Source organism: Callorhinus ursinus, unplaced genomic scaffold (assembly GCF_003265705.2).
Source record: "Callorhinus ursinus isolate GAN/ISIS: 27379988/994484 unplaced genomic scaffold, GSC_fseal_2.0 scaffold18, whole genome shotgun sequence".
In the NCBI taxonomy this organism is placed as follows: Eukaryota; Metazoa; Chordata; class Mammalia; order Carnivora; family Otariidae; genus Callorhinus; species Callorhinus ursinus.
In genome coordinates, this window is record NW_027397080.1 from 32860489 (window position 1) to 32886804 (window position 26316).

The following is a 26316-nucleotide window of genomic DNA, read 5'->3' on the forward strand; positions in this document are numbered from 1 at the left end:
GGGGAGCGGAGAGAAATGCACCGCCGTCTCTGCAGATGCATTTCAAAGTGGAATGAAGTGATTGCTTCATGTAATTAACTATTGGGACACAGCAAAAGCTCTGAAATGACTCAGCCGATTGTCTCCAGATGGGGTTGGAGAGGCTGTGATTGTTTAACTCTCTTTAGCTGTGTTGGGACTCCGAATAGCCCGGCCGCCAAGGGCCCTCCAGGGGACAAAGGCTGGGACTCCGGTGAGTGCATCAACACTGAACTGGGCTGGCCCAGCTCAGGGAGAGTGAATTCAGAGAGACCCCCATTGTCCCAGCCCTTTGTGTTTCTCCCCAGCTGGCTCTAATCTTTAAATATTTACCCGGCCCTTTTGTGCACACATGACTTATGCACTTCGGGCTGATGTGCTCATAAATTACGCATCATTTACCCGTTTCCAGACCAGAGAGAGGGGGCTTTCATGCCTGAAGCCCAGAATGGCCAGAGGAGGGAGAAGAAAAGTGTTGGAGGATCAGGGTTCTCTCCTGGGGAGAGCAGCAGCTACACTGAACAGGCCCCTCCTGGCCTCCACGTGGGAAGTGGATGGGACAGAGGAACTGTGAGTGACAAGGAGCCCCCAGGAGGCCCCTCTAACAACAACTGATTGGGGGACCCACCAGCAGGGAGGAGGGAGAGGCCAGTTCTCAGACTTTTTCTTACGCCGGGTCAAACTTGGACAAGAACAAACTTCTCACCCTGAGAAGCTGGTGTGGGTCGAGGTGCTTGGTGACACCTCATCCCTGGCACCTGCCTCCAGCTTGCTCTGGGTCATCCCCTCTCCCTACATTCTCCCTTGCTCCATCAAGGAACCCCATTTAAGAAAAAGAAGGCTAATTTCATCTCAGCCTGCAGTTTAACTTGGAAAAGTCAAGGCAGTTCTTAGGATTCTTGAAACAGGAGAAATCCCCACTTAGGTCAGGATGGAAGGCCACCTCAGCTGGTGGGCAAATGGCAGGATGAGGGGGGTGCAGGGGAGACCCTGCAGAGGGACCTTCCTGCATGAGAAAGGGCTCCCTTTGTACTTGCCTCCCGGGTCCAAGAACAAAACACATTCAAATGCTTATTTACAAAAGAAGGCGAGTGAGGCATCCCAGGGCTGAGTAGTTCACCTTTATGTTCTTATATTTTTGTGGGCTTGTTGTTCTCATGCCTGCGGACGACACTGGAGAACTTGATGCGGAGTGGATTTCTTTGACCAGATTGCTTCCCTCTCTGGTAGCGGGTCTCAGTGTATGAGTTTCTGTCCATATCTCTCTGTGAATTACTGTTTCTCTGTGCATCTCTCGATCTCTGTGTGTGACTTTGTTTCTCTGGGTCTATGCCAGCATGTGCATATGTTTGCTTACTTGCCTCTTTCCTCCATTACTGTTCTGTGAGCTGTGGGCCCTGACAGATTCAGCAACTCCAGGCACTTGTAAAAACCCCCCTTTCCTCTGGTCTGGCCATACCTGGCAGGGGACTGCTTTCCCTTTCTTTCTTCCTTCTCCAAGATGGTGCTGATGGAGACGTACGGTCTAAAGGGAGGTGGTAGACAGAGAAGAGAGGGTTGCTCAGTCTCACCAAGCTGGATTTCCTGGCACTCTGTGCCCCCAGAACGGGGCTGCATCAGGGCCCTGAGTCAGTGTGGACAGCAGATGCCAACGGCCAGAAAAGGAGCTTCCTAGGAGCAGCTCTCTACCCCAGGACCAGACTCACTCCGAGGAGTGAGGATGCAATGATGATTTTCTGGGGTCCCTGAGGCGTCCCAGCATTGGGGGAGAGGTACTGAGTCTGGGTGAGAGCATCAGAAATTGGGGGCAGTGTCGGGAGCATGAGCTCTCAGCCCGTAGTAATGCCATGCCTCCTTCCTACGTGGTACTGCAACTGGGCAACTTTGGATTTCAAAACATTAAATCCCTTCAATCCCACGAACCCAGTTTACTTAGCAAATGTTTTCTGAGCATTATTTAAACATGGTACTGGGCTTTGCAGAACACTATCAATACCTTATGCTGAAATGAGGACTCCTATTTTACAGGAAGCTGAAACTTGGGAGTCGATTTGCTCAAGGTTACAAAGCTGGGCCCTGGTAGTGCTGAGACCAGGATTCAATCCCAGGCTCTCCATCCTTCCCTGAGCCCAGCTGCTCAGATGCCAGGCCTCCTGCCAGGTCCTGTGGGGACAGAAAAGGACGGGGCAGCCAGAGGCTCAGATGCAGGTCTGGGTGACTGCAGTGCACAGCCCGCCCGGTCTCAGCACTCTCTGACCCACTACTCCGGGCTCCAGCCTCTCCTGGGGCCTGTCCCCTATCCCAACTCAGGCTTCCTTTCTCCTACCTGAGTCTGCAAACTTGGTGCCCGCCCTCCCTCCCTCTCCATAGATGCCCTTGCTCTCATTTCCAGCATAAGGCTGCCGGTCCCTGAATGCCCCAAGACCTAGCTCCAGCATCTCTTCCATGCTGCCTCCTAACCCTCCGCCCGCCCACCTGCAGGACCCTCCTCTGGAGTCCCTCTCTCTCTCTCTCTCTCTCTCTCTCTCCATTCTTACTTGGCTCCTACCCCACTCCCACCCCACCATAGTTTATTCTAGTCACTCGCTTACTTGTTTTTCTCCTTCATCATCCCTCTGTAAGCTCCCCCGAGGCCATTAACCCTTTCAAAAACAAACACTTTCGGATTTAAAAAGTAATGTATGTTGATTGTGCACCATATGGAAAATACAAAAGCATATACAGAAGACAATGAAAGTCACCCATTGTTCTATCACCAATGTTAAAAAATTGTGGCTTATATTTCCATCGTTTCCCCAGGCTCACACGTTTGCTTTTGCTTTTCCCAAGCCAAGCCAAGATCGCGCTGTAAAGTTTTGCATTCTGCCTTTTGAAAAACGTGATGTATCCTGAGCTTTTCCACGATTGGCCAACATTCTCCCTCCCCACGAACTGAAGTGGGCGGTCATCCCGCGCGCAGAGGCCACGTCCTGGGCTTTCCCGCTGCCCCCGGGGCAGGGTCCCCGCGCGGAAGCAGCCTGGGCACCCCGCGGGCGGCCCCGCTCGCGCCTGCGCGCCCAAGGGTGTCAGGGCGGGGTCGCTTCAGTGTTCTTCGGACGGGGACATTCTTGAGTTTGGGGCTCCATTCTGGCAGACGTCGGCGACCACTTCTCGGCCCGGGACCCAGGTGCCCCGCGACCCCGCCCGCCGTTCGCGGTTCGGCCTGGGTCAAGGGATCCCGGGAGGAGGGAGGAGGGAGAGGCCTCGGGGGACCGGCGGGGTGGGGCCACAGACGGGGCGGGGCCGCGGGCGGGGCGCTCCAGCCAAAGCCGGCCTCGGGCCCCGCGGCGCGGCGGTATCGCGAGAGCTCGCGGGAGGCGCGCCGCTCTGGGCAGCTGCGCCTCCCGGTCGGCGGCGGCGGCGCAGTGCGCAGGCGCGGCGGGCGGGCTTCCCCAGGCTACAGCCGGCGCCGTCGCCCGCTCGTCGGCCGCCCGGCGCCATGGCGGGCTGCGCGGCGCGGGCTCCGCCGGGCTCCGAGGCGCGTCTCAGCCTCGCCACCTTCCTGCTGGGCGCCTCCGTGCTCGCGCTACCGCTGCTCACGCGCGCCGGCCTGCAGGGCCGCACCGGGCTGGCCCTCTACGTGGCCGGGCTCAACGCGCTGCTGCTGCTGCTCTACCGGCCGCCGCGCTACCAGGTGCGGGCCGGGCGGAGGCGGGCCGGGGCGAGGGCGGGAGCCCGGTGGGTTGGGCACGGCGCGCGGGCTCCGTCCGGTCGGGGTCGGGGCGGGCCGGGAGCTGGGCCTGCGGGGGACGGGGGCCGCTTCCTCCGGTCGTGTTCTTTATCGGCGAGTTCAGGCGGCAGGAGGGACCCAGGCTCGCGGGGCGCGGGCCCCCACATCTCCGGCAGAGTGGGTGGGAAATTGCAGTTGGTGCTGTTCAGCACCTGCGGCAGAGGCGCGTGGGGTGGGGGTGGGGAGCGGGCCCAGGAGTTCTTTTATGTAATTTAGGGTGTGGAGACTTTCCTGCTGCCAAGTCTCAGGTCAGAGGGGGCTGGGCGCGGAGTCCCGCTTGCCCGGGCTAGATTCGCTGCGTGGTCTTGGGAAAATCCAACCAATAAACTAGGTTCGTGCGGTTTTTCCCACGGCTCTGAATAACAATAGCAATGGCAGCTAGAACTTACGTAGCGCTTACTCCTAAGTGCTTTACCTGGGTACTCGTCACAGCAATCCTGAAAGGTAGGTACCATTATTATCCCCATTGTGTATGTGAGGAAACCCGAGGTCCAGAAAGGCTAAGTAACTTGCCCAAGGCCACACAGCCAGAGAGGGGTGGACGCGGGATCTGAACCCAGGCACCCCTGCTTCACCCTATTAATTTCTGAGCACACCAGCTCTACGTGTTTGCCAGTAGCCTACTGCCCAGAAGTAGGATGTGTGCTCCTGCAGACTGGGTGGGTGCTCCCTGTGTGCTCAGGGAACAGCCAGGTGACTGAGCTGCTTTTCGGTCCGTTTCAGATAGCCATCCGAGCTTGTTTCCTTGGCTTTGTGTTCGGCTGCGGCATGTTGCTCAGTTTTAGCCAGTCTTCTTGGAATCACTTTGGCTGGTAAGAAGTACTTTGGGAATAATGGTTTTGAGGCGAGGGTGGGAGAATCAGAGAGTCAGATGTGGTGTTTCCTCATCCCTGTGTCTCATCTCTACTGGCTGAAGGCTGTTGAGGTTTCTGTAAGGTCTCTAACTTCCACCTAGATTCCTATGTCTTGGACCCTAAGTACTCGTGCCCACCGGTTGCTTCTGTTGCAGGCAGAAACAGGTCTCCCTGGCACCCTCCCCGTAGGTGCCCTCATCAGTAATGTGACGAGCCCTTCCCAGAAGAGGGTACAGGTCCTCGCTGACAGGAAGGGGCAAGGCTCTGGCTCGTCTTCACAGGCCTTTTCCATCTCTAATTTCTATTAGGTCACATCTAGTGCATCCCCCACGGCCAGTGTAGGATTTTTCCCTACACTATGATTTCAGGCCCTTGAGCCTTCTAGTCCCTGACCTGGATATGAACCAGTGGCTTCAAGGTAAAAAGCTTTATCTCCTGTTATCAATACTCTGAGCCATCTAATCCTTCTTTGCTGGAATTGTTTTGTTGAATTTTTGTATTCAACATACATCACTGCTTTATTTTGATTATGTCCCACTCTCATACTTTATTGTGTGTAGTATCATTTTCAAAAGGCTGTGAAAGGCCCATAATGCCTTCCCTACCTATGTTTGTTTGTTTGGTCTATTACACTCCACATGTAGCCCTTTTAAAACCCCACCTTCTGCAAACCTGAGCAGCCATGTTACATGTGGGTGCCTGCTGTCCACTCTCAGGTAGGTAACAACGGGACCTCCTCTTAGAATTCAGGGACAGCTCGGCAGACCCAGCTTTGTACTTTGAGTTATGGCTGACTTGATTCCCTTGCCCCAACTTACCTCTCTCTCTTTTTGTTTCTAAACAGGTATATGTGCTCCTTGTCACTATTCCATTATTCTGAATATTTAGTCACAGCAGTCAATAATCCCAAAAGTCTGTCCTTGGATTCCTTTCTCCTGAATCACAGTCTGGAGTATACAGTAGCTGCTCTTTCTTCTTGGATAGAGTTCACACTAGAAAATATCTTTTGGCCAGGTCAGTGAGTCTTCCTTTCTCCTCCGGAGGGGAGAAGGGTGGTTTTGTGCAGGCCTGAGGGCAGTGACATGGGTTCACCTCTCAGCTATAATCTCCCGGAGTGATTTTCCCCGGATCTCTATCCTCACTAAGCTCTTTATAAAGGACAAACAGAGCCTGTGAATTCCACTTCTGGATTTTGAATGGAGGACGTGTTGACCGTTTGCCTTAAGCCTTCCATAACATACCACACTAGCTAATATACCAAACTGTGATAGCTGTAATCTTAATTTTACAGTCAGAGATTTGCATCTGTTGATTTTCTGTGACTTGAGACTTTTCTTGTGAAGATTTTATTAACAAAAACCTCTGCATCTGAAACCTCTCAAATTGAACTTTCCACAGCAAATTAAGTAAAATGTATGTGGATCCCAGGATTCAGTAAAGAGCCAGGGCGGGAAACACTAGATCCTTCTCTGCTTCACTTAGCTGTCCTTGTCCCCAAGGGAAGGAAGGGGGCATGTGGCTGAGGGACATGGATGGGGAGTCCATCAGGTCTTTGCCAAGACTCTCTAATTGGGTTGTTGGCACTTTAAACAGATGAACAGCACAACTTAGGGGAATGTGTTTTGCTTATAATTAAATTTTAATGTGATGACAAATGCTAATTGCCCACTAGCATGTTTCCTAATGTTGCTAGCCTTGGGAAAATAGGTTAATTTTAAGCATCTGCAGGGGGAGCTCCACAGTCCCATGTCTTCACTTCCTGTTTGTCACATGTCTCTCCTCCAGAACTGAAGCAGATCACCTGGCTCAGTGCCATGGGGCTGCTGATGGTGGTCTTTGGAGAATGTCTGAGGAAAGCGGCGATGTTCACAGCTGGCTCCAATTTCAACCACGTGGTGCAGAATGAAAAATCAGAAACCCACACTCTGGTCACAAGTGGAGTGTATGCTTGGTTCCGGCATCCTTCCTATGTTGGGTGGTTTTACTGGAGTATTGGAACCCAGGTACAGTATCAGAAATGACAGTGGTTGCCTTTAATTTCTTTTACGTTTTTAAAAATTGACATAACTCACATAGCATAAAATTCACCATTTCAAAGTGTACAATTCAGTGGATTTCAGTGGATTTACTAGGTTGTTGGTCTCCTTTAAATAGGTGCATGTGCCCCCTGTCATGTTTTGAGTGAGAACAAAATAAAATGCAAAAGAACTGATGTAGTCCTTAACATTTTTTTTACTATGTACATAAAATCTGGGTGTCCTAAACTTGTAAACTCCTGGCGATTCTAGATACTGTTACCCCATCTGCTCTACCCCTTCCCTGCTTCTTTAAATTAGATCTGGAGCACCCCAGTGGGTGCTCTGAGGACAGAGATGGGGCTTTCGGGAGAGAGAGCCTTCTGCTGCTCAAGTGGATTCTGATTTTCATTCGAAGCTGCTGTTGATGAGGCAAAGGTCTAGATTGGATTTAATATGAGCTACAGAGGTTTATTCTGTCTCAGGTTGCAGACCAAGCCTTGTTTCCTGCCTATTGCCTCTTGGATATGTTCTCTTGGTTCTAGAAAGACTTGGTCAGAGAATGTGACCAGAGCTTAGGAGACTCCTCACCTCTTTGGGAAAATCCAGTCTGGGGCTCCCAAGCATTCCATTGGCAATGCATGGTCCGTTGGGGAGACTCTGGTGACCCCCAATGGTGTAGAAGGGTCAGGACAGTCCGCACAGGACTTATTTTAATACCTGCATTTCTGAAACCTAAGACTGTCCTGCATCAACAATCGTATTCCCTGAGAACAAGTTGACTGTAGTAGAATCATGTAATTTGCCAGAAATGCTATCTGCATACCGAAGTGCTCTAGAACTGAAGAGTTTGCCTACCGCTGTGACCATAGATCTTTTCACACTGTGACCCAGCACACATGCGCATATAAAAATGGAACAGGTCTTTTCCAGGATAGTACTTACTGTGTACAAAATACTCTTATTTTTTGTCTTATTTGTAATGCTACTTATGATGCACTGAATGGATTTCAGGGCACAGGAACAGGTTGTGGCCTGCTATTGGGAAACCCCACTAGAGGGTGTGTCAAGAAGCCACACGTGTGTGATGGCTGTGGGGGCACAGGCTCCGGGATCATCGACAGGGCCAGTCCTGGCTTTCACATTGGCTGCTTGGCCTCTCTGTCCTCACACATTAAGTGAGAACAGCAGTGCCACCTCAGAGGTTTGCTGTGGGGGCTTATTGGTTGGAAAGGGCTTAGCTTGTGCTTGAAACACAGTTAAGTACCCTGTAAGCAATGATGGGAGCAAGTCGAGGGCATGTGCCTGGCGGCTCTCTGGGTGGAAGTTGCCTCCTTGGGGTAGACACGTTTCCATGGGGGTCCGTCAGAGTGGGCAGGGGTGGAGTGGTGGGTTTCCCACACAGCACAGAAATTCCTGAGAGCTGGGAGATGTTCTTGGCCTGGAGGGGTTGTTTGGTGGTAGATCAGTGGGGAAGATGTTCTCAAAGTGGAAAAAGCACATGAGTAAGGAGGTGAGAGGCAGTCCAAGTGGGTACAGCCCTGAGGAAGGGGGCTGGAGGCAAGGCACTGCTTTTCTGGGTTTGGGCAGGGGAGTGGTTTGAAGACAAGTGATTTCACAGTAGCACTGTATGTGGTACAGGGCTAGGCCGTGGGGGCCAGGAGGGGGGCACAAGACAGCTGCGAGGGGTGTGTGTGTGCGCGTGCACATACACGCTTGGAACAGGAAGGGGCAGGCTGGGAGCTCCACCGGAACTCTCACCTGGGGTGGGATCAGGAACTGCCCTCATCTGCCCTGAGGATTGAAATCCGAAAAGTTGATCTTTCTTATTTTTTTATTTTTTTTATTTTTTAAAGATTTTATTTATTTGTCAGAGAGAGAGAAAACACAAGTGAGCACAAGCAGGGGGAGTGCAGGCAGAGGGAGAAGCTTGCTCCCTGCTGAGCAAGGAGCCCAATGCGGGGCTCGATCCCAGGATCCTGGGATCATGACCTGAGCTGAAAGCAGCGCTTAACTGACTCAGCCACCCAGGCGTCCCATGAAAAGTTGATCTTTTAATTTTTAGATCGCTCTCACATAAGAGGAACAACAGAAAAGTGTCTGGAAAAAAACTAAAGTGATGAGTGTTTAGCTCTGATGTAAAAGTAGGGGTAAGGTTTCAGTGAATGGTTTCAGTTCTCAAAGACACTAATAGTATTTTGAGAGTCTCTGGGGCCCTGGGCAGGAAGTCCTCTGTGGATATTCAGGAGAAGCAGGTGCTGCTGAAGTTCTCGGTGTCGGGACACTGACCCTGATCAACTTCGTGTCCCCCGCCAGGTGATGCTGTGTAATCCCGTCTGTGGTGTTGGCTACGCTCTGACAGTGTGGCGATTCTTCCGAGATCGGACAGAAGAAGAGGAGATCTCATTAATTCACTTTTTTGGAGAGGAGTACCTGGAGTATAAGAAGCGGGTGCCCACAGGCCTGCCTTTTATAAAGGGGGTCAAGGTGGAGCTATAACACAGCAGGAGCGGGCCAGGCTGGGCCCGGGGGGCCTCCCACTCAGCACGGCCCGGGCCACAGCTGCCTCCCGTCAGCCACTCTGCGGAATGGATTTTCTGAACCATTTTGTGTGTCACCAATTACTCTTCTGGAGTATCACTCAAGACCAAATGGTCAGAAGGCCTTAGGACCAAAGGACCCCACACCCTAGAGCAATCTGTTCTTGGGCTGAATCAAGGTAGGACACAGATCAAACATGGACAAGGAGCAAATAACAGCAATATTCTACAGCGACCCCCCTGAGAAGGGCCCCGGTGAGGGCCCCGGCTGCGCACCATCCCCCACGAGGCATTTAGTGTAACTGAGACCCCTCAGGAGAAGTGGACGCGCTCATTCCTGAGTAAGGCTTCTTTGGCAGGAAGGGGTACGTGGACAGCAGTGCTTAGTGTTAGAAGTACGTTCAGAATCTAACCGGAAAACACAGCACAGCTTCAACCTCCTTACTCCTGTGCTAAGTGCATGAGCGTCTATACGGTTGTAGAGATAATTCTTCACGAGGCACTTTGGCTCTTAATATATTTAATCGTATTTACATATCTATTTTTTATAAATAGCAGTATAAATTCTAAGGGGACTTGGTGTTTATAGCCCCAACTTTTATTTGGCAGACAGGCAGCATGGACACCTCCAGACGATTTGGCTGAGTGGCTTGTTAACAAGGCACTCCCTCCCCAAGCCAGGGAGACTGTGGGCCTCTGTGGCATTCCCTGGGGTCCTGGCTCCTGCTCTTCTCCCGAGAGGGGGCTGTTACCAGTGACAGGCGTGTCGAAGATGTGTCATTTTTCCTTTATCCAAGAAATGCTTACTGAACCCCTGCTCTGTGTGAGGCATTGTTAACCATCGGGAAGTACTACTCTCCATTTATTTGGGATTTTAGTCTTAATGCATCATAGCTTATATTTTTGTGTTTCAATTGAAATTTATTAACTATTGATTTCTATGTTCTGTTCTCAAAATTCCACCGACTCTAATGCCATTTCGGACTGTCTTTTCCAAAGGGGTTCAAGCATATATAACTACAATTCAAGCAAGTCAGCTTACGAAAGTCTTAAATAGAGCAAATGATCCCAACTGAGATTTAGTCAGTATTTTTGTTTTTCAAGTTTGGGGAGAGTGGTTGGCTTTAAATACATCAGCTTTAAGACCCTTGTTTAATTCTGGATAATAGAGGGCCTTGGTCTCAGCGTGAAAAGCGTGAAATCCTTCCTGCAGTTGGCGGTGGCACTACCGAAGCCCTCTCGCGAAGGCGGTGGCCGCCCCTGGCTGCAGAGCTGCCCAGCTGCCACGCCGCGCCCGGCGGCTTCGAGGAGCCACTTAACCTTTCTGTGCCTAGATTCCCCATCTGTCGAATGGGGTCAATACCACCTACCTCATAGGGGTGTTGTGAAAATTTAGAAGAACAACGTCAGACGTTTCAAATACTTAGATAAGAGAGATGGCATAAATGGAATCTGCGCCGTGAGAGATTGCACAGATGCAGACCCTGGTCAGCTGTACCAGACTCTGGAATTGTGTGTTCAGAAGAGCATGTTACCAACTCAGAAATAGTACTGACTTCTAGATTTCATGGCCTAATTAATTTTTTCGTTATTATATATACCAAAGAGGTTTACGGGTTTGTTGATTCCTGGGATGACACTCTTCTGGTGTGAGTGGACCCTACCATCGGCCCTCGAGAGGGCCTTGCAGCCAGGCTGGCCAAGGCCGCTGCTGGAGCTCTCAGCAGCTGGCCCCTCTGGCACGAACACTCCCCAGTGGGACGTCGACATGCACTTACTCTGGGAACTTGAGTTGAATCAGTTCTGACTTGTTCTCCAGACCACGCTTAGCAAAGTAAACTCCACTCATCGGGATTGCAGACTGGAGGAAGGCGTGGCTGGGGTTTCGGCAGCCATCCCCAGCTCCTTGAGGGAAAGTTCTGTGCTGCATCTAGCAGGATTGGACCCAGCTTTCATTCCCGCGGTGGGGGGTGGGGGTGGGGGTGCTGTGAAGTTGTCTTTAATAGATGGAGGACAGCTAACGATGGCCCTTGGCTCTGGACAGAAAGTCTGAAGGCGTTGGCATTTGGTGATCTCAACTTCGTCCGCCTGCTGGAGTTCACGAAGCCCACCTTCTTGCCAGGCTCTTGAGCTCAGGAGGTAGGCCTGGTGTTTTGCAGTGAGATGCTACCGTTACACCACCTGGGCTTTAAAAAGCAAAATCCCATGGGCAGGAGTAGGGACACACCCCGAGCCTGACTTGTACACCCAGAGCAGAAGTCAGCAGTTACTTAGGGAGAAAAGATGAACTACTTAGGGGAAGATTTGGCAAGTGATTGACTTTCATCTAGTACTGACATTTTCAGATTATTTTTAACTGTATAAATTTAGCAGTGACAGTGTACACGACAGAGAATCAGGTTAATGAAGTACAGGCTTTTTGGGTATTCCCAAAAGCTTTTTGGGTAAAGGCCACATCACCAGTTCCCTTAAATTAAGAAACTGTCAAAAGAGATGACTTACTTTTTCCATTGCAGGTTTTAAAGTGGAGATTCTTAAATGGAGAAAAGGCAATGCACAGAACAAAGCTACTTTGAAGCAGCGTAAAATGAAACATTCTGTGAGGATTTGCAGGCTGTGGCTGAGAATAGCAGTTTACAGAAAAGAGGTAGTGAGTAGCAGAAGCCTGGCTGAAAGCGAAAGACAGCATACCCCACTGTCCCTTCATCATTTGTAGGAACTGCTTCTCGAGCCTAAAGACTAAACTTTATTAATCCCTTCCATTTATTTAACACACGGAGTGATTGACATGATAGGGGAATATTCCTAAACCAATACATGTGTTAATAGCTTAGGCTCAGGAGGGTCGTCCGTAGCTCAAGCTCGTTCTGGTAGCAGTCACTCTGTCATAGGTACAGTAAACCACTGTCCCTTCTCTGCACTTTCTTACTGCCTTAGATAGTTGTGATCTCCCACCACATCTTGCTTCTGTAGTGACTTGATGAGGTTGGTGGGAGAGGCTTGCTCTCTGTGCCCTGCTGTGAGACTTGATGCCTTGCCCTGGGCTTGGAGGGCCAGCCGTCACGGGTGGTCCCAAGCGCTTGCTCTAGAGGAAGCCATCCCGTAGCTAGGAGAGTAATTTAATGGAGTAATTATTCTACTCGTCTTTTTACATGCAGAAATGTTTATTTAAATATTTTAAATTGGATTTTCTTTCACAGATACTGAATATTCTTTCCAATTCTTAAATAAAACTGTACTTGATTTCACCATGAACCATAGCGTTATTGGGTGGGACGTAATCATGTCACCTCTGACTAAGAAATGTCTGGGACTTACAGCATAAAACCAGATGCATTTTGCCCACTCAATTCAGTTCTGAATGCTAATCTCTAACCAGTTTGTTACGACAAGTTCCTCCTGCCCCTTAGGCTACCGAGGGTTTGTGATGCTCCGGAATGAGTGTCCATGCTCCAAAACAGGTGCAGAGGTGTCGGATATTGATGTGATGTTTTCATGTGTTGATCTGCTGGTCTGCCTGGCATGTGGAAGCCATTTGCTGTTGGAACCGCTGAGTAAGCTGGATATCTGCTTAAAATGTGGCTGTGTGGACATTTTACCTCCAAAACTTTAAATTTTAGGTCATCTGGGTTAATTTTCCTTTTTAAGCATTTGAGACATTTCACCTGATAGAAAGGGCAACTGGAAAAGGGAGAAAAAGTTGTGGAGAAGTTGTGACCATCTCCTGCCGCACATGCCACTGGCTGCTGCTGTGAGCTCAGTCCTTGTGTGAAAGGAGAAAACTGGAGTGGGGTTTCCTCTTTGCTGAGTCCGTGCTCAGGTTGCTGGGTGGAACTTACCAGCAGGGCCAGTGCTGCACAGTGCTGGAGTCTCCTTATCTCAAGTTTGGACTGGTGCGGGCTGATGGGAGTGCAGGTCCCCGCATGCAGACGCCAAGGGGGTGCCAGAGCAGCGAAGGGCTTTTCCTTGTGGACTGGGATGCTGTCCGCAGCCACGTGATGGGGACCAAGACTTCGTGCAGTGCGAACACAGGGAAGAGTGAAGCTCAGCTCAGGCCAAACAAGCTGAAATGAGGACCTGTCAGAGTTTCTGGGGTCTTCTGCTGTCTAGTGATTACCCTGTGTTTCATGATGGGAACAATGTTTTCTTAAATATCCCAGTCTTGATGTGCAGGCTGTAAAATACCCACCCCTCAGGACCAGTCCCATTTGCTAAGTCAGGCGCTCTCTCCGTGTGGGGATATCACCCCCGTTCTTCTGTCTGGGTCTATGAGGGTCTTTATTCTTCAGTGGAGGCTCTTCTGTGAGGCTGTTCAGAGTCCGGCCGTTCCCTCTAGGTTCTGATGTTTTCTCTCTCTTCTCTGTGACACTCACCGGGTCATTCCTAAAGGAACACTTGACGTGAGGTCTACTCACCACCCCCATGCCAGCACTAACATCCACTGGGGCCAAGGCTTTTGGAATGGGAAGCCTTTCTGGAAGTACCCATGGGTGAACCAGAACTGTATCATCTCCTAAAGGATTCTCATCCCATTTTTTTCTTTTCTTTTTTTTTTTTTTTAAAGATAATATTTATTAGCACAAGCAGGGGAAGGCGGCAGGCAGAGGGAGAAGCAGACTCCCCGCTGAGCAGGGAGCCCGATGCGGGGCTCGATCCCAGGACCCTGGGACCATGACCTGAGCCGAAGGCAGATGCTTAAGCGTCTGAGCCACCCAGGTGCCCCTCTCATCCCGTTTCTAATGATTTTTAGTTGCCCAAACATCGGCAGTTCAGGCCTTCTCAGAGCCTTGTGAAAACAGGTTTGAATGGACACTCCCCTGGAGCATCCGAGCAGAACGTGGTGGCAGGGAGGGTGAGACTAGTTTCTGGCCTGTCACAGCAGCGGACTGTGCCATGTCCTCCAAGCTCTGCCCACTCTGATTTTTGCAGCCCCGTGGTGAGCACACTTAACTGAGAGCAAAATACTAAAAGGTCAGCCTGTTACAGTGATGTATCTGTTCCTGCGCATTGCTTTTTTCCTCTGGCAAGTATTTTGGCAAACACCGTGCCTCCAGTGAACAGTGATGCTCCCACATCGAGATATGATCCTCAGTCACTTTTTCTCATTTAAGTGACTCTGAGTCACTTGGTGTAAATGCACGCGAGCCAGTCTGCAACCCTCGGCGGTGTGAGCGGTGCAGACAGCAGCCGTGGCCGTTTATAATTCTAGAACGCCAGCCACCTCTGTCCTCCGTGAATTCTCTGGCCCTGTATTTTACAACCAGACCCAGCCGAGCCCATAGAGCTGGTCAGCGTCAAGCCTGGGCCGAATGGGAAAGAAACCCGGGGCCTGTCCCTGTGCCTCATGTTTGTCTCAGATTGAATCACTTGCCACTTGGGCTGGGAAGGCTCGCCTTACCTGGCCTGAGTCTCACCGTTGGCGCTGTCATCACACATGTTTTGTAGGTGCTCCGACTGTTCGTCTGCTGGCGCCTGAAGCCTATGTGAGAGAAAGTTCCCGGGAAGCTTGAAGGCAGCAGAGCCGGCCGCTGACCGACTGTCCTTCAGCTCTCTAGACAGAGAGCCAAACTGAGTGAGACACTCAGGCCTGCCTAGGGTTTTGGTCCTCAGATATTGACTGAAGGCCAGGGCTGCTCTCAGGACGGTTACGTTGTGGTCAGGAAGACGTGCCGAGCTTGGGAAGAAGGCGCTGCAGGACCAGGCAGCAGGGAATGGCAGGAGCAGAGACCTCTGTGGAGAGGATCTCTGGGACAGTCTGAAGCAAGAACATTCCAGGCAGAGGCTGGGAGGGGGGAGCTGGTCTGACTTCCCTGGGTAACTGAAAGGCCATTGTGACTGGGGTGTGGTGAGGGGCTAGTGTGGTTGGAGGTGGACAAGAGGGTCCCAAAAGGGCTGTCAGGCCCTGGAGTGATGGGAAGTCTAGGCTTTAAGAAGACCATTAGCTATGGAACACCCTAGAGGGGCCGGAGGGGGTCGGTGATGGTGGCTTGCCCTGGGGCTGCCATGGGGACAACCATGGGCTGAGACAGTCATGTCAGCAGGACTCCGGGGTTGGTTGGAAATGGGGCGAGGAAAGGAAAGGAATCAGAAGGTCCCTGGCCTTCTCACTTGGGCATCTGGGTGATGCGATGCCCCTCACTGCAAGGGGGGTGTGTGGGGGAGGATATGGAGTCCTGCCATTGGGGGATCCGAGGCACCTGTGACAGACATGTCCAAGTGGAGACCTCCAGGACGGGGCAGTTGGAGAGGGGTCTGGAGCTCAGGAGGGCCTAGGCTGGGAAGGGCTTGGAGGTTGTCTGTGTCGCAGTGGGATTTTAAAGTTGTGGGGATGGATGAAGCCCCTTCAGCATAGGGTGTGGGATGGGGAGAGGCCCTAGGACTGGGCCCTGGGGAGAGCTGACACTTGGGCACTGAGCAGAGGTGGCAGAGTGGCCAGTCTAAGAAGGGACAGCCCGAGCGGCAGGAGGGAAACCAGTGTGGGCTGCCTCAGAACAAGAGAGGAGTGTGGTGAGGACAGCCATGAGCACCACTGAGAGACCAAGGGCTGCGGCCCGAGGTCACTGACCACAGCCGGCCACAGGAGCGGGCTCGGGGGGTGGGGCTGCCGGCAGTGGAAGACCAGGAAGCAGAGGCAGCGACACCAGACACCTGGAGAATGGTGCCCTGGAAAGGGACAGAGGCAGCCTCCCTCCTCCCCACAGACCTCCAGGAGCTGGGCTCTAGCCTGAGCTTTCCCTTTGCCAAAATTGGCCACAGGCGCCATTTCCCCACAGAGCCAGGCCTCCAGGAGCACATTACTTGAAGCTAGTTTCTCACCGAAGCAGAGCGCTCAGAAGGAAATGCACACCAATTATAAGAACGAGGCTTGGTACATGTGCACAGCCTGAACGAGTTTGGTAGGCGGCACCCAGAATGTCACCTCCGTCCAGAGGCCCCCCGGGGGTCATCACCATCCTGACTGCTAATGCCAGAGGATAGTTGTGTCTGGTTTTGAGGTTTTATAAATGGAATTGCACAGTAGGTGGAGTAAGCGACTTTGCGCGATGGGGAGACACGGCAGCTAGGCCTGGGTAGGCCAGGATGCCGTCACAACTGTGCGGGGGCTGTGCCAAGTCCAACCTCGCCGCACGCATGTCAGAAGGCTCACTTGAAGGGTGGCTTGGCGGTTCTGGATGAACATACAATTGCACACACTTTAATTTTCCTTCTTCCTCAAACTCCCGATAAAACTCTAGTAAAGGGGCCAAAACAATAGGGGAAGAAACTTCCCCAGGTTGAGAACAGAAAGGGATAACACCAAAATTTTTGAAGCTGGAGGGCACGTAGTCAGTGGTTAACTACCTCAGCAGACGTGAGAAACCCAAGCTCAGAGTGGACAGTGGGACAAGCCAAGGCCCAGCTCCGTTCACACCACAGAATCCTAGCGGGCCCAGCAACTGGCAGCCCCCTCGCCTCTGCAACGGGGAGGACGGGACAGAAGTAGGGAGGGGGGTGACAGTCAAGGTCCTTACCGCAGAGCAGCTGCCCCTCCCGCACCCCGCCAAAGGGTTAGTCTCTGGGAGGGTACCACACGTAGGTGAGAACGGCTGGAAAGCAGGTGTGCCTGCAAATGCTCCACACAGTGGCCTTCAGGAAGGAGGCTGGGGAAAACACAGAAAAAAGCCCTGCCTACCCTGATCCCCTGCATTGAAGCGCCACCCACGTGCTCTGAGCATCCAGTCTGCCCCTGCCCCCCAGCTCCTAGTACGAGCACATGATCAAAGATGACCGGACAAAAGCCTTTAATGTGGAAGATGGAAACCTAAACAAACAAACAAACTTGGAGGAAACAGAGTTGAGGGAGAAAAAAAAACAACAAACACCCATCAGCCTCAGAGGGGTAAGAAACTATGTCCATGAAACAACAGAAGGCGTGAAAAAAAGTCTAGGGTACAAAACAAGAGCTCTTGGAAATGGAAAACAATGAAATTTTAAAAATAGCTCTTGGAAATTTTCTTCAAAAAAAATGAAGAACTCAGTATAACGGTTGGAAGAAAAAGGACGTCTCACAGAAAGTACAGCAGAGAAACAGAAGAAAACACTGAGAAGGCAAATCAGAGGGCCAGCCCAGAAGAGCCAATATTCAGTAACAGGGATTCCAGAAAGAGAAAAAGTGAAACCAACTCACTGGTTCAGAAAGATGTGTGTCAAAACTGAAGGACATGAACTTCCAGACTGAAAGGACCGGCTCCTTTCTAATGGATGGAAGTAGACCCTCACCAGTGGGAAGTTTCAGAACTCTGGGACCAGAGAAAATTCCACAAGCTTCTAAAGAGAATAAGTAGGTCTTGTCAGTAGGATTAGGAATCAGAATGCCTTCAGACTTCTCAAAGACAGCCTTGGAAGCTAGAAAATAATGCAGCGATGCTGTCAAAGGAGAGTCATTTCCAATCTAGAATTTCAGTCTAGAATTCGATACCCAGGAAAACTATCAATCAAGTGTGAAGGCAGAATAAAGACATTTCAGACTGGTGCTGTCCAAAATATAGACCTCCTGTGCACCCTTGTTCAAAGAACTATGGTGGGGGTGGTGGACTCGACCAGACCACGAGAAAGAGGAAACGTGGGACACAGGAAACAGATCAGAGGTAGGGGTGAGGCAAATGGGAGTCCCCAAGAGGGTGGTAGAGGAAGAGCTCAGCCTGACCACTGTGCACCAGACCTATAGGGCAACCAGCCCACCCTGGGGCCAGGTGACTCAAGGGACAGGCACATTGAGGACCTGCCACCAACATCGCTCTGCTACTGCAACACCTTTTGATGCCCAAGTACAGTGCTGAGAGCCTAGCCTTGTCTAGACTTTGCTTAAGCATGTAGTGAGGAAGTTCTGTGCTCTCTTCCATGTCCTGTTGCCCGGATCTACTGAGGGCTGTCATTACACCCACAAGAAGTATCTTTTGCTTTGACCTACCCCTGAGGGTCAGAGGTGGGCGATTTTGTGCCTAGAAGCAGAAACTCAAAGCAGCCCACTCATTCTGTGTTTTTGGAGATGTCCAGAACCTGGTCTGCCCAGATGCCCTCAGTAAACTCTCATGCCCCGACCCACTGACTTCCTGAAAAGAGCTCTTCTGAATGTGTGGCACCTTTCCCACACACATTCTTAAGTGTCTTGGCTCTCCTGTGAACACCCCTTGGTCTCACCTGGGCTCCAGCCGCTCCTTCACCTTGGCAATGGAGCGGACATAGGGCGTGATCTGCTTGGTGATGGTGGTCAGGTAGGCATTCTCCTGCTTCAGCTGGAGAAGGTCATGGAGCTGGGCTGTGGGAGCCAAGGCCAGAGCGTTGGGTCTTGTTGGCTTCAGGTTCTTACTGTCAAGCCTCATACCATCTAAACATCCCAACTACCTCAGCGATGGCCTCTTTAATTAAAGGGCAACGTGGGACTTGGGAAGGCATTCTGCTTCCTGAATCCTGACCTCACATGCATCATTTTGGGGCATTAGCAATTGTGGGGCAAAGTCAAGGACTATGGGGAAGAGCATGGGAGTTTGTATCTGGTTAGTGGGTAACTGACTTGCTGCCCCTGCCAGCACGTGGGTTAGCTCCAGGAAAGGGGTGCACCCAGCAGCAGTTGCCTGCCACCTTCGTAAATCTCCTGCTCGTTAGCCACCCGCTGGTAGGATTCCTCCCAAATCTGAAAGAGAAAGTGAGTTGGACGTTGCATACGGCCATGAGTTGGAATTTCCACTGGTGGCATTTCTGTCCTCCAGCTACTCAGGGCCGTAGGGCACCCCCAGCTAGTTCACGTGGTTCCAGGCGGCAAAGACCCCAGTTCCAGAACTTGACACACGAGGGCCTCATGTTGGACCAGGCCAAGGTCCTGTTTCTCTCCCCTTCCTGTCTTGGGGTAACCCATGTATAAGGTGCCAGGTGGGGCTAGGTGCCTGGGAAGGGGGTCGCTACCTCCTGGAAGACTGCTCTCATCCCCTCCAGGGAAGCGTACTCCGAGGCAATCTGCACGTCCACCTGCAGGGACTTGTGCAGGATGTCTCCCATGATCTCTGCCCTGATGAGCGAGTGGTGCTTGGTGAGGTCCCGGTGCAACTCTTGTACCTGGTCCTTCAGGTTCTGCATCTCTGCCTGCAGGCGCTGTGCAGGGAGACCCAATGAGTGCCTGTGGTTCCTGCGAGGCTGTGTTCACTGTGGGGGCCAGGTGGCCAGGACTAGATTTGGCCACTGCACTTTGGTGAGAAGGGGTGGGGCCTTCCCGAGCCCGCAGCTCCCTGGCCCCACTCACCCGGTAGGAGTCCTCATAGTGGCGGCAGTGCTCTGTGAACGGTGTATCCTCCCCCTCCGCCAGCAGCACCTTGGTGCTGATGGACCGGTGCAGCGTGGGCTTTTGGACCGGCGACCCCAGCATCTTTCCCACTGGGGAAGGGCAGCTGGGCCCCATCAGCACCTTGGGGCCTGAGCCCGCTGCTAGTCTGAGGAGAGAGCCAGTGTGAATGCAGATTGGGGGTGGGGGGGCTGGGAGGGTCTTCCCCTACTCCAGGCTCTCAGCCTCTTCCCCTGGACTGCCCGCCAGAACTACCTAAGGCCTCTGAAAAAGCCTCTGCAAGCCCCACCCAAGACCAAGGACATCAGCATCGTATTTTAAAAAACTCCCCAGGGAAGTGTCAACGTACAGACAAGAGTCCATCGGGACATGTCAGGCCTGGTCCGGAGTAAACTCTGTTCACTCACACATGGGACTTTGGACATTTGGCCTGATGCCCAGTCTCCCTTGACTGGGGCCCCCAGGCACATATATCCAGCTCAGGCATTTCTCCTAACTCCTCCTGTGTCTCTGGCTCTCCAGACTAAGGCCTGGAAATCAGGCCTTACCCCAAGCTGCCCCTTCCCTTCAGTCCCCATGCGCCCCGTTCTGGGTGGCGGATGCTGCAGTGGCAGCTGGGGACAGCCCCCGGCTCCTCCCCATCCTCCCCTAACCAGGCTCTGCGCCAGATTGGGCAGGGACTTCCAGCCTCTGGGGAGGGCGACAAGCAGCCAGTCCCCACTGCGACGGGTACCTTGTGCCGCCCCCCACAGCCCGTCCCTGCGGCAGGGAGGGCACCCCAGCTGCTCACGTGTTGGCGCCGCCCCCAGCACCTGTCACCCGGCGCGGCCCCAGCAGCAGCAGCGGCTCCAGGCAGCGCGCAAACTCGGCGCGGTGGTCGCTGGTGATCTGGGTGGCAGGGGTGGGTGGTGAGGCGGCCTTTTTACCCGCTGGTCCCACGGCCCCAGCCCAGCCCCCTCCACCGTGCACCTTGCTGTTCTGCGCTGGCCGGAGGTGCTGGGGACGTGTGACGATGCCCTGCAGCCTCTCCATCAGCTCCTGCAGCCAGAGGAGGGTGCTCAGGCCCATGTAGGGGGTGGGGGTGGGGGACGACAGTGAAGCCCCATGCCCCCCCCCCAAGGCAAGGCTGTCTTTGGCACTTCACCTGCTGTGCACTGGGGGCTGCAGCCCTTCCCTGGGACTGTCCCAGAACCCCCACACCACCCCAGCCCCCAAATCCACAGGAAAGTCGGGGGTGGCAGGGCTCCCGGTAGACTCTACACTTTGGGGGAGTGGAGGCTCATGCTCCCTTCCAGGCTTCGCTGTCCTTTTAAAAGGGACTCAGCTGGCCCCTAAATGGTTTGCAGATGATGGTGTGGAGGAGGGGAAGGTAAGCCCAGAGAGCCCTGGTCCAGCCAAAGTGGCAGGCTGCCAAGCCCTCAGGTGGCAGTTGGCTGTGCAGGGTGGGCTGCTGGTCGGAAGTGGGGACACCCTTCAGGAGCTAGGGAGACTCACATAGCCCAGGTCCAGAAACTCAGCCTTATTGGCCAAGCTGAGGAAGGAAGAGCAGATGACCAGGTGAACCTGTGGGTGGGGGGGGGACCCTACTCAGTACCTGGCCAGGGGAGGGAGGCCTCTGGGCTGGGGTGCCCAGCCCTGAACCCCCAGCTCCCCTTACCTGCAGGGTGGGCAGTAGAGTGGCCAGGTGGGACAGCTGCTCCTTGAACGCCTTGTCCTTCTCTTCGTATTGGCTGGGGGAGGGGCAGGCAGCCTCATCTCGGAGGGGAGGGCTGCTCACCCCCACCTAGCTGGGACCTCAGAAGTGGGAAGTTCCATCCCCCAACCACCTTTGTTCATCTTCCCTGTCAGCACTTCCTGCACCCTGAGCCACTCTGCCCTCTTCACCCTGAGGTCTTGCTCCCCAGGGTGGGGCAGGGTCTGCCCAGGTCCAGGCAGTGGGGCCAAGGGGCAGGGGGTGGAGACCCCGCCACCACTCACCTCTGCACAGCCTGCAGCAACAGCGTTTTCCTCTCTGCCAGTTTGTCCTGGGAGGGACAGCCTGCTTCTGACTGGGCATGCCCAGCCTGCCCCCTCCCAACACTCACCCACTCCTGGGGCCCAGCCGCACAGCTGGTTAGGCTGGCTGTGTCTCCGGCCTCCTAGCCCTTCCTTCCTGCATGCCCCCCCTCCCCCCGGCCTGAGAGCCCTGGTGCCCTCACCTGAAATGTCACCTCCTGGGGGGGGGGCGCCTTCCCGCTACCACCAGCCTGGGGCTGGACCTCACCTGGCCACGTGACTAAGTAACTCCCGGAAAGAGCTCCATGCTTGCTGCCCTGCCTCACCGCAAACGCCACAGGCGCGGGAGGTGGGGTGTTGTGGGTACCGGGTCATGGCTGGTGAGGATGCTCAGCCTGTGGCGGTCCAGTGCGCACAGCCCCTCACCTGCATGCTGCCGAAGAGGGCGTGGATGGCGGCCTCCTCCTCCGCCGCGCTGCGCCGCACCTCCTCCACCATCGCCTGCAGCAGCGCGATGGCCTCGCGTGTGGCCGTCTGCAGGGCCTTCACGGCCTGGGAACAGGGCGGCCTCAGCCTGGCAGGCGCGCACATTCCCGGGCCCCGGGGCGCCGGGCACCCCGCGCTCACCAGCACCGCCTGCTCCAGCCGCTCGCAGCCCTGCACGTAGGCTGACTCGAGGTCCACGCAGTGCGCCCGGCTCTCCCTGCGGGGAGCCCGCGCGTGAGCCCCGCTCCTGGCCGCCCTCCTGCCCGCTCACCTCCCGCTCTCTCTACCCACCCCTGCATGTCCCGGAAGCAGCGGATGCACAGCAGCGACTTCTTGTCGGTGGAGAACATGATGTAGGGCTCCGCGTGAAGCGCTGCGGCGGGGTGGGTGGTGAGGGCTCCGGGCAGGCCCACCCCGGCCCCCGGCCCCCCGGGCCCCGGCCCCGGCCCCGGGCCCCCACCCGGCACGCCGCACTCACTGCACTTCTGGAGCACATCGCGGCTGCGCTGGCCCAGGGCCACGATGTCGTGGCGCGCGAACATGCGTGCCCGGTGCGTTTCATCGCGGCAGCGCGCGCACAGCGGCTGCCCGCACGTGTTGCAGAAGTACGTGGTCTCTGCATCCTGAGGACGGAGGACCGAGCGCAGCCTCAGCCTGCCCACGGCCTGGGGAGCCTGAGCCCGCGCCTGTCACTGAGCACGTCAGTCTCAGCCTGGGGCAGGCATGTGGCTACGTGCAGCCCTTTCCTGTGATCCTGACGCCCTAATATACCCAGTTTACAGATGAGAAGAGACAGTGAAGGGGGGTGGGGCGTGGCAGAAACATTCTACCTACAACAAAATTTCAAACTTGAAGGCTTTTCCAGCCCACCTTGGCACCCTCAATATTGGCCAAATGACTGTGCCCACCCTGGCCATCTGGAGTCACCACGAGGCTGGGAGAGGAAAGGGGATGAGGGCCAGTTGTCCCCCTTCCCTAGGCCAGATCCGGGGCTGAGAGTCCAGGTCTTGGGCTGCAGCTGTGGCTTTGACCCCAGCAATGGCTATGAAAGCACAGACCCCAACTCCTTACTTTGGCATTCAAGGCCATTTCCTCCCCTGCTCTCCCTGCCTCCAGCCCCTAACCTCCTGCTGGTCATCGCTCTACTGCTGGAGCTCACCTATCCCAGTACTAGCCCAGCACACCCAGAGCTTTTGATCCTGCAGGGCTGTTCTCCTGGGACTTGGGGTACCCCACCCACCCACACAGCTTCCACAGGTCAGAGTCCCATGTGTTTTTCACAGCCCAGCCTGAAGCCTAGCCTCTGCTCCTTTCATAGACCCGGGGGCGGGGGGCCCGCGGGGAAGCGGGTGGCAGGAACACCTCTCCCCACTAGCACATTGTCCTCACTTCCCCTTGGGCTGCAGGTAGCTGCAGACAGCTCCCCAGGTAGCAGTGGGTCCTGAAGGACAGGCCCAAGCCTGTGCACTGGACCGCCCTTCCTGGAGGTCACAACTCCACCCTGAGTTGGGGACCAGTAAGATCTCCCCAAATCAAATGACTTTAACCTCTGCCACTATCTGCTAGTGCTTCCAGTCACTTATTCTGGACCTCAGTCTCCCCACCTGTAAAATGGGGCCCACATTTGGGATCCAGGGTGCCTTAGGTGTTGGAGAATCCACTGACGGGTAATGGTCTAAGGACATGTTGAGCGCACACTGGGAGCATCAGGGCCGTCAAACCTGGCACCCTCGGTCCCGGCCCACCCCCAGGCATCCCTGCCTGCTTGCTGCACTCCAGGTCACAGTTGGCACAGTGCACCACCTCCGTGCCATCCCCTGAGCTGTCCACCAGGAACTGCAGCAGCCGATCCACCGGAGGGAGCCCGCTGGGGCCCTTCACCACCGTCTGGTGTCTGTGGAGAAGCTACAGCCAAGATCCAGAGGCCCCTTCCCCACAGCTCCCTATCTCCATTCCCACCCCCCACATTCCAGGCTGGAACTAAAAATAGGGCCTGGCATCTGCTAGAAATATCTCACCCAGTGCTCACTCTGACCCTGTCCCTCCCTCTGCCCCGTCCTGGGTGAATCCTGGGGACCCTTGGTGTTGGTGGCAGCCTGGAATGTCAAAGGTGGAAACCTCCCCCTCAACTGCCTCTCATTGCATTGCACAAATTTAGGGACACCACTAATAACTTGAGCCAACATAACCTGCTTATGTTGACCTAAGACTCAAGGGATCCCCAAAGTGGATTTCTGTGAGTGTTATGACCACTGTGCTGAGATCCTGTACCGTAGCAGCACTGCGAGGCGACATGACCTATGTTCTAGCCCCGCTCTTGCCTCCGGACTTTCTTTGTTAGGTCTTTGGCCCGTCACTCCAGGCCTCGGTTAACCTGCTCTGTATAATGGGCGGGAGCCTGCGCACTATGGTGCGGAGAGGTGCGGGCTGGGTGCGGCGCAGCCAGAGCTTTGCCTTCCCTACACCTAGTTCCCCACTCACACGGAGCCAATCTCCCCCAGGGGTGGCGGGTGTCTGTTGGGGCTTGGAGGCACTCACTGGCACAGCGGGCAGGCGAGGCGGCCATCGGTGGCGCGGCCGCGCAGGCAGCCGGCGCAGAAGTCGTGGAAGCAGTCCAGCAGGCACGGGCGCTCGAACTGTGCGTGGCACAGCGGGCACACCAGCGGGTGGCCGCTCGCAGCGTCCAGGGCGCCCAGGCCCTCCAGGGGCGCGAAGATAGCTCCCGACATCTTCTGGGAGAGCTCAGGAAGGCGGCGGGGCGTGTCCGATGCGGGAACCAGGCCGCGGAGTCCGCGCCAGCCCCCACGTCCCCCTCGGCCCCCGCGAGCGGCTCCCTCCTCTCTACCCGGCCCGCACCCGACAGGGCGTCCAGCGGTCGTGGAGCGCTGCGGTTGGGAGCGCCCGGAGCAGGGAGAACCGGCAGGAGGCGTGCGGAGGGGTCCTGTGCGCGCTCCCCGCCTCTCCCGCGCCCCCTTCGTGGCCCTGGAAGGTCAGACCTGGCAATGCGTCCTATCCAACGTCTAGCCTCCCCTGCTTCCACTTTGCCCACCGCACTCCCTCACTCCCACCCCAGGAATTCCCCTCCGGGTGTCCTCTGGGTGACCTGCAGGCGACACCCCTTCCTCGCCGGGCCGCAGCACGGCTCGGGCATGGTGCTCCCGTCCATCCTTCCCAGGCCGGCGGCTGCGCCTCGCCCCGAGAGCAGAGGCGGGAACACCGAGGCTGGAAAGACCTGCGCGGGGCGAAGGTCCGAGGCTCTGACTGGCCCCCGCCCGGGACGACTGAGCCCGGAGCCGCGGGAGCGCCGCGCAGGGCGGAGCCCGAGGACCCTGACTCTGGGCTCCTCCGGGATGCGGAGGCACGCGGGCTAGACCCGCTCTCTCCCTGCGGACTGGGGCCGGGACGCGAGTGAGTCTGCGCGTCCCCATTTCTTCCACGGCCAACTGGGGGCGCCAGAGAGCAGCGGCCGCCCCTCCGCAGACAGCCGGGTGCTGGAGAGAGCGCCTGGGCGGGGGAGGTGGGGGTGGGGTGGGGGTGGGGGTGGGCTGGGATCCCAGGCCTGCCTCTGGCCGGTTGGGGTCTCGCGGCCAAGTCACTGACCTCTCAGAGGTGAAGCAGGGCCGGCCTCTCGGTGATGCGCGCGAGCTTAATGAAGTGAAATGCGCCTACTAGGCTTCTAAATAATTAAGGTCCCCACCCCCATCACCAGCCGAGTTCCCAATAAGAAGGGGTGGGCTTGGGAGGGAGAGGAGGTTCTGAGCCTTTCCGGCAGGGCTCCCTCTGCTGTTCTTGGCCTGGCCAGTGCTTGTTTATCCCAGTGTTGTTTTCTAGAGTGCCTTCCATCTTCAGGTCATTATCAGCCTTCTCTGCACGTGTTATTCTGAGCTCTGGGAAAGCAGCCTCTGTCTCTGCCTCTCTTGAAATCAGAGTCAAGCCCAGAGCCTGACCCACAGAAGGTGCTCTTACTAATCAGTTAGAAAAAGCTAGTAATTAATATTCAAGCTGGGTTTTGAAGGATGAGTAGGTGTTTGACAGGGGAAGAAAGGAAGTGAATTCTAGGGGTAAACCACCTGTTCTCTTAAGGGTCCTCTCTACTCCGGGTTCCATTTGTGCTCCAAGCAGCAATAACTGAAATAACAATGGCTAATGTTGTGGGCCAAGGTACTATTCAAAGTTCTTTTACTAGTATTAATTCACCTAATCCTGAACAACAGCCTCAGAAAGTAGAAAATGTTCCCCTAGTGAGTGGTAGAGCTGGTATGCAAAACTGGCGGAGGCTTTATAAATGAATTATGCAGCAGTTTCCCTCAGGAGGGGCAGTAGG

The 26316-nt window shown here is 54.7% G+C and overlaps 2 protein-coding genes across 5 annotated transcripts; one reads left to right on the plus strand and one right to left on the minus strand.

Moving 5' to 3' along the window:
* Positions 1–3428: 3428 nt before the first annotated feature.
* On the plus strand, positions 3429–12451 carry ICMT (isoprenylcysteine carboxyl methyltransferase). Its single transcript, XM_025856419.2, has 5 exons — positions 3429–3691; positions 4511–4599; positions 5486–5655; positions 6427–6644; positions 8973–12451. Exons 1-5 carry the CDS (start codon positions 3497–3499, stop codon positions 9153–9155), a joined length of 855 nt encoding a protein of 284 aa, XP_025712204.1. The 5' UTR covers positions 3429–3496; the 3' UTR covers positions 9156–12451.
* RNF207 (ring finger protein 207) lies at positions 12342–25380 on the minus strand. 4 transcript variants are annotated; one of them, XM_073903428.1, is made up of 17 exons: positions 24531–25380; positions 23754–23886; positions 22471–22615; positions 22284–22365; positions 22134–22209; positions 21933–22058; positions 21489–21535; positions 21169–21241; positions 21006–21074; positions 20481–20549; positions 20302–20399; positions 19473–19659; positions 19139–19324; positions 18818–18869; positions 18377–18494; positions 14595–14675; positions 12342–13579 (listed from the first exon to the last, which is right to left on the minus strand). In XM_073903428.1, exons 1-17 carry the CDS (start codon positions 24719–24721, stop codon positions 13408–13410), a joined length of 1905 nt encoding a protein of 634 aa, XP_073759529.1. In that variant the 5' UTR covers positions 24722–25380; the 3' UTR covers positions 12342–13407. The 4 variants fall into 4 exon arrangements, 3 of the variants coding, with proteins under 3 accessions (XP_073759529.1, XP_073759531.1, XP_073759530.1); XM_073903430.1 differs by having other exon boundaries at positions 23597–23897; positions 24531–24669; XM_073903429.1 differs by lacking the exon at positions 21169–21241 and having other exon boundaries at positions 21006–21042.
* Between the last annotated feature and the right edge of the window lie 936 nt (positions 25381–26316).